The 12629-nt window shown below is 44.0% G+C and overlaps 1 protein-coding gene across 1 annotated transcript; it reads right to left on the bottom strand.

Moving 5' to 3' along the window:
* Positions 1-485: 485 nt before the first annotated feature.
* On the bottom strand, positions 486-1433 carry LOC122925434 (olfactory receptor 11L1-like). Its single transcript, XM_044276794.1, has one exon. The coding sequence runs from the start codon at positions 1431-1433 to the stop codon at positions 486-488; it is 948 nt and encodes a 315-aa protein (XP_044132729.1).
* Positions 1434-12629: the final 11196 nt, after the last annotated feature.

Consider the following 12629-nt stretch of genomic DNA (forward strand, 5'->3'; position numbering starts at 1 on the left):
AAATTAAATGGTACTATTAAAAAGTAGAACTCGTCCTGCAGAATTCAAAAAGTTAAAAGTTATGACTCTTGGAAAAAAGGGAAGGAAAAATGAGAATGAAAACAATGTAAACTGGCTAGGCCATGAGACATATAAACCATACCTTTTATAAAGCTCAAGTTGTGCAAAGGAGCACAGTCATGCTGGAACAGAAACCAGCTTTTATCACCTACTGCCAAAAGTTGGAAATTGCATATGCCTAAATTATTTTTCTAAGGCATATATTTACCAGTGACCACAAATATTTGTCCGTCACAATGAACAGTCATGTGAAATTTGTGTAAAGCAGCCACTGTAATACAAAATACATAAGCAGCCATGAAAAAAATGTAGGTGTTCTATGTCTAGGCCATAGCGCATGTTGCAGGTCAAGACAATGCTGGTGCTTCTATAAACCAATATTAAATAGGGTCATCATGTAGCACTGCACATTTGAAGCAAATGTTTCATCTTTTCCATCCATTCTGAAAGATGTAATTCATCATCTTCTGGATAGCTTTCTTGATCTCACTGTTACTCAGGCTGTAGATGATGGGGTTCATCACTGGTGTCACTACTATGTACAAGAGAGATCTGTATTTATTGGTATTGGATGTGGTTTCTTCAGATGGAGCCATGTAAACTGTGATTAGGGTTCCATAATATACACATACTGTGGTCAGGTGAGAGCTACAAGTGGAGAAGGTTTTTCTTCTACCATAAGCTGAAGAAATTTTAAGGATGGTGAAAAAAATAAAAATGTAGGTCATAATGATAAACGTAAATGGGAAAAGTTTCCCAAAGATACAGAAAACAAAGTCTTGTAAAATGAAAATTGAAATGTCTGAAGTGGTCAATTCCACCAAGGGACCAATGTCACAGAAAAAATGGTCAATGTAATTCAAACCACAGAACTTAAACTGTATTAAAATAAAGAACTCACTTGATATCAACACAGTGACTAAAAACCATGACCCAATAATGAGCTGGAGACAAAGATCTGGACTCATCAGTGAAGAATAACGTAATGGATGGCAAATGGCCAAGTATCGATCATACGACATGAGAGCAATGAGGAAACATTGAATAAATCCACATATACCAAAGGAATACAACTGCATGAGACAGGCCCAAAAGGGCAAAATTCCCTCCTCGTCAAATATTATGCCCAGCATCATGGGCACAATGCTGGTGGTTACTAAAACATCAGCTATGGATAAGTGTTTCAGAAAGATGAACATTGGGGTTTTGAGGTGGTCAAAAGTGGTCACTAAAAGGATGATTAGAAGGTTTCCAACAATGATAAATGCATAAGTCAGGAAAAGACCAATGAATAGAAGAGTCTTGTACTTGTGTAGACCTCGGAATCCAAGAAGACGTATCTGAGTGATTTGTGTCTGATTCTCCTCACACATATTTTCTCCTATAAATTGAGAAAATGTAAGCCGTTACATATCTGAGAAGACCTGAATTGTATAGTCCTAAAAATAATATTAGGTACTATATTCTACTTACTAATGATCCCCCTCAGAGGAGGCTGAGAAGGGGTCTGGGGTATTTATAACTGTGATATACTGTATAAGCCTTGTGGGGTCTTTTGATGGCAATGAAAAAAATCCTTTCATGCTGATGGATTTTATATTGTCATATAAACAGAGATTCCCACAGGATCCGGGCACGATAATCACACTCAAGTGACTGAGGTAGACAGATGGGACCAGTCATTTAGATTAACTGATAGTTAAGTGGCTCACTGGGAGAGGCTTCTTATAACTGAAAATAAGACAGTATAAAACTAAACAATGAATAATATGTTTGGTTAGAAATTGGAAGAAAGTTTGTTGATTTGAGATATATGTGATTTTTATGTGCTGTCTGCGTGTAGCAAACCATTACTGTTTTTTTGTTTTTTTTTACTGTCATCCACAATCCTGCAGTGAGTCCAGCCTCCATAATGTGGCCCTGCCGTCATAACTTCATTACCTTGTTAACCAGTCCAACAGACAGTGGGGATGATCGGCCTATCCTGGAGCAGGGACTACCGGCCAATTAGACTCAGTAACATCTTCCTGTGTTTCCTGTCTATATGGTTTTTAAACAGGCAACAGCTGACCACGGTTGCCTGTGTTTGGTCTTCCTGCCTCACAAGTTGTGTTTGTAGGCGCTCAGGGTCCTGGATCATTCACCTGCTGCATATTTGTGACCTCACCTATGTTTGATGACTTTGCCTCTGATGTTATAGTTTTGACTAGAGATGAGCGAATTTCTCAAAAATTTGATTTGAACGGTTTGCTGAATTTCCCAAAAAGATTTGTTCCAAATTTTTCACAACAAATCGCGTTAAAAACTGCTATTTCCTGGCTGTTGAGACCCTGTATACTGGTGTAGAACACTGTGCATTGCAGAAACATGCATGGGGAGTCCACTGTGGTAGTGAAATAATACTGTGAGTCAGTATAACACGCAGATGACAGGCGTCGCTCTTAGAATCACTGCACACTTCACTTATTTGGTCATTTAAGGGGCCAAAACTGACCAATTAACTCAAGTGTGAACTCAGCCTTATAGGTCAATGTTAGCGCCAGGAATAAACAACTGTGCAGTGGCCCAAGATTCTATTATAGAGTGAAAGAGCGCACTTCTTTTTCACCGTCATCAGCTGAATCCACATAGCTTTCTATAGAACCTGTTCTGTTACACACTGAGACAAGTAGAGCCCCCCTCACAGAGTGGAGAGGGTGTCAGCAGTAAGTTTGCATTGACCTCACTGTTTATTTTGCCCGCTCTACACCAATACCACCACAGGAGCCAGGAACAGGAACAGCTTTTACAAGAGCTAGAAGTAATAGCCAGGGGAGTATACACGTATAGCAATCCCCATACACATGAGACGAGGCTCTATGTTGAATGTAAAACAGCAACACTTTAATGGGTTATTTTTCAGCCTTTTATGCAGGTCTCCTAGCAAGGGACACTCCCCCTGGGGCCCTTGTAGAAGACTGTGACAGTTTACAGTATTTATATGGCAATGGTCTAATGAGACCTTGAATCCTACATCTGCAGGAGTGGAAACGGCAACATTGTTAGCAGAGTGTTACTAAAGGTCACAGTGAACCTATAGTAGGAGTGACATTTCAGCCAGCACATGTAATGTGACTAAGAATCACTCTGAATAAAGCAAATCACCCTCAATCCAATTGCTGGTTCCAATATTATCCCACAACACTAGGTGGGACGTATTCACATCCATCAAAACATCCCGTTGATTTAAAGGGAACGCGACCACACCACTCCGAATTAACCCTAGCCAATATCAGACACTGATAATTTTAAATAACTGTTCTTCTGAGCGTGTTTTTTCTTTTTCGTTTCAAATTTTTAATTAATAACCATTAAAGATATAAGTTTTAATATCAGTTAGGGACCCCTACAGGGATTCAAGGTCTCATTAGACCATTGCCATATATATATAAATATCCCGAGGGTCTCTAAAAGGGACTTTTGTTTATGAAATAGTTTACAGTATTTGCACCTTCCCAGCAATTCTACACAAAAACCCCTTCCCTCTGTCTGTAACGCAATCAACAAAATACAATGAGCATTGTCAGAGACACAATTAACTATCACACTGGCATTGTCTGAGATGCAATCAACAAAATACAATGAGCATTGTCAGAGACACAATTAACTATCACACTGGCATTGTCTGAGATGCAATCAACAAAATACAATTACCAAACGTAATGGGCTAACTTAATCACTCACAGACAGAAACCACACATTTTTCCCAACACACAGAAAACACCTCAATACCCCACACATCCCCATAATGTATACATCCATGGATAGCTCTGATCTGGGTGAACAACATATCCAAAAATCACCCAGATACGGGCAGGGGTTCCTGAATTCCATGGAAGTCACATTTGGCCGGCCGCAAGCATGGCTTTCCTGCCCAAAACAGTTCCACAGATTTAAGCTGTGCGGCCGGTCTGTCTTCTCCTTCAAAGTTAGTATGGGCCATAATCCTGGGGCAAGAGGCTGGTAGCCAGGCCCCTCCAAAACCCAGTGGCGAGGTTGGTTTTTCCACATTATTGTCTCTCTTTAACCCGTCGGTCAAGTCGAACAACAAGGGCCATCATCTCCTCTAAGGTCTCTGGAAGTTGACAACTGACCAGAAGATCCTTTAAATTATCAGACAGACCTGAACTGAACTGACTCTTCAGGGCTGGTTAGTTCCATCCTGACACACCACCTACTGAATTGGGTGCAATAATCCTCTACAGGTAGATTGCCCTGAACCAGTGCCTTTAGAGCCGTCTCAGCTATCAGAGCCCTGTCTGGTTCATCATAAAGGGTACCCAGGGCCTGAAAAAACCTCCACAGAAGTTAAACAACTGGCGCCAGCAGATAAAGAGAACGCCCAGTTCTGGGGATCACCCTGTAGTTGGGAAATGATAATGCCCACGCGTTGACTCTCGGGGCCAGAGGACACGGGGCGCAAACGGAAGTAAAGTATGCAACCCTCTTTAATAGAGAGAGACTTCTTCAGATCTCCAGAAAAGGTTTCTGGGGGCTTAATCTGAGGCTAAAAATGCAGACTGGAGGCACGAGGATTGAAAGAACCTTGCCCTAACTCAAAAGAACTGAGTTTTTTCCCCTAGTTCCTGCACCATCTGCGTCAGATTAGAGACATGGTCAGTCAGGGTCACTAGAGGATTCATTATACAGTGGTAATTGGGCCTGTTAATCTGTAATGATCACGTACACACACACACAGGGGGGAGGATAGTGACCACTGCGCTCCATCCTCACCCCTGGCCCTGCCTACCTGCCACACGAGTCCTGATGAAAGGGGACAACTGGACGGCAGTCCCTAACTTAGGATACGTGTGGGAAGGACAGACAAGACAAATAACGGATAGTGAATGGACCGGGTCAAAACCAAAAGGACAATGCAGTACAGAGGGATAAGCAATGAATTGTCAGGAGAAGCCGGGGTCATAAATACCAGGAGAGTCGAGAAGTACCAAAGGAGCCCGCAAGAATAGTCAGGTGGAAGCCGAAGTCAAAATACCAGGAGGGATGCACAGTACAGGAGGAGCAGGCAAAGGATCGTCAGGGAACAGGATCAGGTAAGTATAGAGGTATCCAACAAATGCCAGGAGCCTAAATGAATAGGCAACCTGCGTCCAGCAGGCTGCCTGTATTTATAGTGGGGAGTGAGGGTCATGTGACATGGCCAGCGTCACATGACCGGCAGACCGAGCAGTCGAGCACCGAGTGATCAGCTCGGCGCTCAAGGCAGACCTAGGAGCAGGGAGCCTACCAGCTAGCAAAGCCGCCCTGGGAACGAGGTCAAACACAGATCCTCGCTCCCGAAGCTAAGCAGCAGGTCTGTGGCTGATGGGAGACCGAGTGCGCCTTCTGCACCTAGTTACAGTTACACTGGTAATACACTTACAGCCAATGCATCGCAATATAGAAGTATTGTGATGCATTGTAAAGGGGATCAGACCCCCAAAAGTTGAAATCCCAGAGTGGGACAAAAAATAAAGTGAAAAATAGTTTAAAAAAATATGTTTTACAAAAAAATTTAAAGTTTCAAGTAAAAACAAAAAAGCGTCCTTTTCCCAAAATAAAGTATTATTTTTTTCAAATAGGGAAAAAAAGAACAGTAGACATATTAGGTATCGCCGCGTCAATATCGACCGATTCTATAAAAATATCACATGACCAAACACCTCAGGTCAACACCGTCAAAAAAATAAAATAAAAACTATGCAAAAAAAACCTTTTTTGTTCACCTTACATCACTAAAAGTGCAACACCAAGCAATCAAAAAGACGTATGCCCCCCAAAATAGTACCAATCTAACCATTACCTTATCCTGCAAAAAAATGAGCCCCTACCTAAGACAATCGCCCAAAAAATAAAAATAAACTATGCTCTCAGACTATGGAGACACTAAAACATAATTTTTTTTGTTTCAAAAATGATATCATTGTGTAAAATTAATTTAAAAAAGTATAGATATTAGGTATTGCCACGTCCATAACAACCTGCTGTATAAAAATATCACATGACCATACGTCAGGTGAACACCGTAAAAAAAAGTCACATGACTATTACGTCACAAAAAGTGTAATACCAAGCAATTAAAAAGTCATAAGCATCCTAAAATAGTACAAATAAAACCGTCATCTCATGCCGAAATAAATGAGCCCCTACATAAGACAGTCACTCAAAAAAGAAAAAAATATATATGGTTTTCAGATTATGGAGACGCAAACAATTATTTTTGTCATATTTGGTATCATCGTGTCCGTAACAACCTGTTCTTTAAAAATACCACATGATCTAACCTGTCAGATGAACATTTCAAATAACAAAAATTAAAAACTGTGCCAAAACAGCTATTCTTTGTTACCTTGCCGCACAAAAACTGTAATATAGAGAAACCAAAAATCATATGTACCCTAAAATAGTGCAAAAAAAAACTGTCACCTTATCTTATAGTTTCCAAAATGGGGCAGGCCTGAAGTTCTATCGCAAACTGGGATAGTTCAGGCCACAGGTCAAGCCTGCACACCCAGTAGTCAAGGGGTTCATCGCTCCTCAGAGTGTCGATATCTGCAGTTAAGGCGAGGTAGTCTGCTACCTGTCGGTCGAGTCGTTCTCTAAGGCTGGATCCCGAAGGGCTGTGGCGATGTGTAGGACTGAAAAAGCTCTGCATGTCCTCCATCAACAACACATCTGTAAAGCGTCCTGTCCTTTCCGCCGTGGTCGTGGTAGGAGGAGGATTACTTTCACCTCTTCCCCTGTTAGATTCCCGTTGTGCTGTGACATTCCCCTTATAAGCTGTGTAAAGCATATTTTTTAGTTTGGTTTTGAACTGCTGCATCCTTTCTGACTTCCGGTAATTCGGTAACATTTCCGCCACTTTCTGCTTATATCGGGGGTCTAGTAGCGTGGCCACCCAGTACAGGTCGTTCTCCTTCATCCTTTTTTCCTCAACAGACATGACAGCATGAAAGACCCCATTTGCACAAGGTTGGATGCCGAGCTACTCATGTCCCGTTCCTCGTCCTCACTGATGTCATTGACGGTCTGTTCTTCCCCCCAGCCACGTACAACACCACGGGTCCCAGATAGGTGACAACAACGAGCACGCTGGGATGCCTGCTGTGGTTGGTCTTCCTCCTCCTCCTCAAAGCCACATTCCTCCTCTGACTCCTCTTCCTCATACTCCTCTTGCAGCGTTGCCGCAGGTCCGGCAAGCGATGATGACAAGGCTGTTTCTGGTGGTGATGGTGACCACAACTCTTCCTCTTCCTCTTCACGCTCATCTACAGCCTGATCCAGCACTCTTCGCAGGGCACGCTCCAGGAAGAAAACAAATGGGATGAGGTCGCTGATGGTGCCTTCGGTGCAACTGACTAGGTTTGTCACCTCCTCAAAAGGACGCATGAGCCTACATGCATTGCGCATGAGCGTCCAGTAACGTGGCAAAAAAATTCCCACCTTCGCAGAGGCTGTCCTAGCACCCCGGTTATACAAATACTCGTTGATGGCTTTTTCTTGTTGGAGCAAGCGGTCGAAAATTAGGAGTGCTGAATTCCAACGTGTCGGGCTGTCGCAAATCAAGCGCCTCACTGGCATGTTGTTTCGGCGCTGAATGTCTGAGAAGTGCGCCATGGCCATGTAGGAACACCTGAAATGGCCACATACCTTCCTGGCCTGCTTGAGGACGTCCTGTAAGCCTGGGTACCTAGACACAAAGCGTTGTACGATGAGATTCAACACATGTGACAACTTGCCCAAATTCAATGCCGCCAACAAATTGCTTCCATTGTTACACACCACTTTGCCGATCTCCAGTTGGTGCGGGGTCAGCCACTGATCCACTTGTCCGTTCAGGGCGGTCCGGAGTGCTGGTCCGGTGTGGCTCTCTGCTTTCAGGCAAGTCCACCCCAAGACAGCGTGACACTGTTGTATCCGGGATGTGGAATAGCCCCTGGGGAGCTGGGGGGATTCAGTTGATGTGCAGCCAGACGCCGCAGCAGAAGAGGACTCAGCCGAGGAGGTTATGGAAGAGGATGGAGTAGGAGGAGTAGAGGAGGTGGCAGTAGGCCTGCCTGCAAGTTGTGGCGGTGTCACCAACTCCGCTGCAGAGCCACGCATTCCATGCTTGTCAGCCGTCAGCAGGTTGACCCAATGTGCAGTGTAGGTGATATACCTGCCCTGACCGTGCTTTGCAGACCAGGTATCAGTGGTCAGATAGACCCTTGCCCCAACACTGTATGCCAGAGATGCCATGACTTCATTTTCAATCACTGAGTAGAGGTTTGGGATTGCGTTATTTGAAAAAAAAAATTGTTCGGGTACCTTCAACTGTGGTGTCCCAATAGCGACAAATTTTTTGAAGGCCTCAGACTCCACCAGCTGGTATGGTAAAATCTGGCGGGCTAAGAGTTCCGTCAATCCAGCTGTCAAACATTTCCTTTACAGACACCTGACTGTGGGGAGATGAGATGGAATTGCTGAAGGTAAGAGGCGGAGCGGCGGGTGGTTGAGAAGGGGCAAGGAGGACAGCAGTGGTTGACATGGCTAAAGATGCTGGACCAGGAGGAGGATGGTGGCTTTGAGCTTGTGTGCTGCTTCTACTCGTCATCATGTGTTGATCCCATAGGCGTTTGTGATGTGCGATCATGTACCTTCGCAAAGCAGTTGTACCTAGGTGGGTGTTGGATTTCCCACGACTCGGTTTCTTTTGGCACAGGTTGCAAATGGCATCGCTGTTGTCAGAGGCAGACACACAAAAAAAATGCCACACTGCTGAGCTTTGCAATGACGGCATTCTGGTGGTGGCAACAGCATGCGTTAATTGACGTGCTGTCTGGCTGACCCCGTGTGCCGATACATGCTGTCTGACTGTGCCACTAGCTCCTTGCGACGACCTCCCCCTGCTTCCAACTCGTCTCCTCCTTCTCTCTGTCTCCCCTTCTGAACTTTCCCCCTCTTCTTCTTCTCTTCAAGCAGGCACCCACGTGGCATCCACGGACACATCATCATCATCAACCACTTCACTTGTATCTGACACCTCAGCAAAGGAAGCAGCAGCGGGTACAACATAATCATCATCATCATCATCACACTGTACGTCAATGTGTGTAATGCTGCCTGACTGAGACATATCCCAGTTATCTACATCCCCTGGCAATAATGGTTGTGCATCACTAATTTCATCCAACTGATGTGTAAATAACTCCTCTGACAGATCAAGTGAAGCGGCTGTGGTGGCTGTGGTGGTAGTGGTGGTGGTGGTGGCGGCGGGCGGGAGAGTGGTAACTTGAGAGCAGGTGACCAAAGCTGAGCTGGAGGAGGATGGTGCGTCAAGGTTCTTAGCGGAAGCTGTTGAAGATTGGGTGTCCTGTGTAAGCCAGTCAACTATTTTCTCAGAATTTTTTTGGTTCAGGGTAAGTGTCCTCTGAACACTGGGCATTATTCCAGGGCCAGTGGAAATCACAGCACCACGACCATGACGGCTCCTGCGGGGTGGCCTGCCTCTGCCTGACATATTTTTTTAGATAAGTGGTACTATGCGTGCAAGGTACTGTGCCACCCTATATAAGTTGTGGGCAGTGAGCACAATACAGTCTGTGTGGGCCTGACACACACACAGGCTTGCAATTTGCAAATGTGATTATATCACAGAAAAATATTAAATAGAATTTTTTTATCTGCAAGGTATTTGGGTGAATGACACCCTGTAACGGTATGAGTGGAGGCCTAGCCAGTGGACACAATACAGTCTGTGTGGGCCTGACACACACAGGCTTGCAAATGTGATTATGTCACAGAAAAATATTAAATAGATTTTTTTTTTTATCTGCAAGGTATTTTCTGTCACACCCTGTATGAATGGTGTGCACACAGTGCTGTCTATGACTGAGCCTGCAGCCTCTCACACACGGGAAACCAGTCAACAGCAATATATATATATATATATATATATATATAAATCACACTGATGTACCAGCCCTGAAAAGGGCTTTTTGGGGTGCTGTCTGGACGCTGTCCTTACAGCAGATGAGTCTGTGGACACAGAACACTGCCCTAGCAAACGCTTTCCCTATTGAATCAGCAGCAGCTACACTCTCCCTCCTCACACTAAGAATGCAGCTTCCGAATGAATCTAAAATGGATGCTGTCCAGGAGGTGGGAGGGTCTGGGAGGAAGGGTCTGCTGCTGATTGGCTGGAATGTGTCTGCTGACTGTGAGGTACAGGGTCAAAGTTTACTCAATGATGATGTATAGGGAGCGGATCGAACATCGCATATGTTCGCCCGCCGCGGCGAACGCGAACAAGCTATGTTCGCCGGGAACTATTCGCCAGCGAATAGTTCGGGACATCACTACTAAAGGGTTTGTAAAATCTGTTTTGAATACCTTGAGGGGTGTAGTTTCTAAAATAGAGTCATTTTGGGGTTATTTCTATTATGTAGGCCTCGCAAAGTGACTTCAGACCTGAACTTGTTCTCAAAAAGTGGGTTTTTGGAAATTTTCTGAAAAATTTCAAGATTTGCTTCTAACCTTCTAAGCCTTCTAATGTCTCCAAAAAATAAAATGGCATTCACAAAATAATCCAAACATGAAGTAGACATATGGGAAATGTAAAGTATTAACTATTATATGAGGTATTATTATCTGTTTTTTTTTTTTCCTTTATAAACTTTTATTTTTTAGTTATCATACAAAAAGATACATAACAATATACCATTTACAATGCTATAAAATCCAAAAGTCCGTCAGTTCTAGTCCTTAAAGCATAATTAAATATGATTTCATGCAAATACCCATAATTATATAGATATTGACTAAAATCAAATCAAATATCAAATAGAGGTCTCACTGCCTGGGGGGGGAAGCAGGACCAACCCGGCATCAAAGGGTTTAGCATTACAGATAGAAAACGAGATCTTATTTAATATTATTATCTCCATACTGGGAGGGAGCATAGGCCCGAGGCCCGGGCGGCTCACCGAGCAGCGAACACGCACCCCCCACGGCCTCCCTCAGACGCAAGCAAGCACCACGGGCAGGACCAACACCCGTGGGGCGAATCTCTGGTGCTCACCTATCCCGTATGGGGCAAGCTCACAGCGATCTTTGATCGCACCCTTCCGTAGAGCCGAAGGAGAGGGGAGGGGGGTCCAGCAGTCTTCTATCCCAGTGGTATAAAACCCACTCCCAGGATTTCCTGCCTCATCCCCATATAGTTGGATTAAATGTTAATAGCTTGTTTAAACATAACTCGCATGGGTTCACCATGGTCATGGAGAGGGGACACAAATCGCAGTGTCGCTCAGCAATCTCCAGCACTTGGGGAGAGGGAAGAAAAAAAAAAAAAAAACGTAGCCAGCCAGCACTGTCTCATTAAGAGAGCAGAGCCCGGCATCAACTCCAGTTCATTTAAGAAGGGACAATTACGGGACCCAGACCACACCCGTGTCAAATCGCTGCCCGTAGTAAAAACTCACGTCCAAGAGGAAGGGCCGCATCCCGGGTCGCACCCGATGCCCGGACCACCCAAGATTCCGAGCCCCGAACCCTCACCAGAATATTAGTCAATATTTTAGATTAATCAAAAATTAACCAATATCTAATACCGGTGAGTCCTGCCAGCCCCCGGCATTTCTAAAGATGCTCCAATGCTCTATTATGGCTTCACATTCTGCATTAATACATTGCATACAAAAAAGAAGCCGGACAAATTGGATCTTCCCCAAAGAATCCCCCACCTTACCCCCCCCCACCCCCCACCTTGCAGACAAAAAAAAAAAAAAAAAAGGTAAAATATTTAAATTAGTTGGTCATATCCCAGTCTTTCCACAATTTATCCCACTTTAAGTATGATCCTCGTTGTTTATACAAGATCTTCTCGTAGCTTTTCACCTTCTCAACCAAACCCAGCCAATTATTACAATCTGGAGCGGAGGAGCAAAACCATACTCTAGAAATGAGAAGCCTAGCCAGAAACATCACCTTAATCAACAATCGACCATTTGCGGGTTGGTAATTGACCTCCGATAGGTCTCCCAGAACCCATATCCTGGGAGTGAAGGGAACAGCAATGTTGAGTTTACGAGCCAGATTGGTTTGAACCGATCTCCAGTACCTGCTCACCATTGGGCAGTCCCAGAACAGATGTAAATAATCTGCCTCGGATTTACCACAGCGTGGGCAGTCAGAGGAGGTTCTAAGTCCTCTCCTATATAACCATGTGGGTGTCACATATATTTTGTGCAAAATATTAAATTGTACCACAATGTGATTAAAGTTATGCGAAACCAATTTTAAACTTTCCCCTATATTCTCCCAGTTTGGAGAGCCCGTCGCTGAAAGCGAAGATGACCAGGCTCTCTGTCCTGGTGAAAGAACATCAGAAAAAAACTTTTTCATTAAGTGTCTATAACAGTGAGATACTTTAATTCTCGTGCCAATTTTCTTGGAAATTAAATCATGTAAAAATTCAGGAGTTTCTATAATAAGAAGATAGCGATTCGCAGTGCTAGAAAGTGCTGACCTTAATTGAAAATATGCATACC

Source organism: Bufo gargarizans, chromosome 2 (genome assembly GCF_014858855.1).
Source record: "Bufo gargarizans isolate SCDJY-AF-19 chromosome 2, ASM1485885v1, whole genome shotgun sequence".
Taxonomy (NCBI): Eukaryota; Metazoa; Chordata; class Amphibia; order Anura; family Bufonidae; genus Bufo; species Bufo gargarizans.

What these genes read in the sequence shown, in the direction of transcription:
- LOC122925434 (XM_044276794.1), bottom strand. Translation starts at nt 1,433, where the DNA reads ATGTGTGAGGAGAATCAGACACAAATCACTCAGATACGTCTTCTTGGA.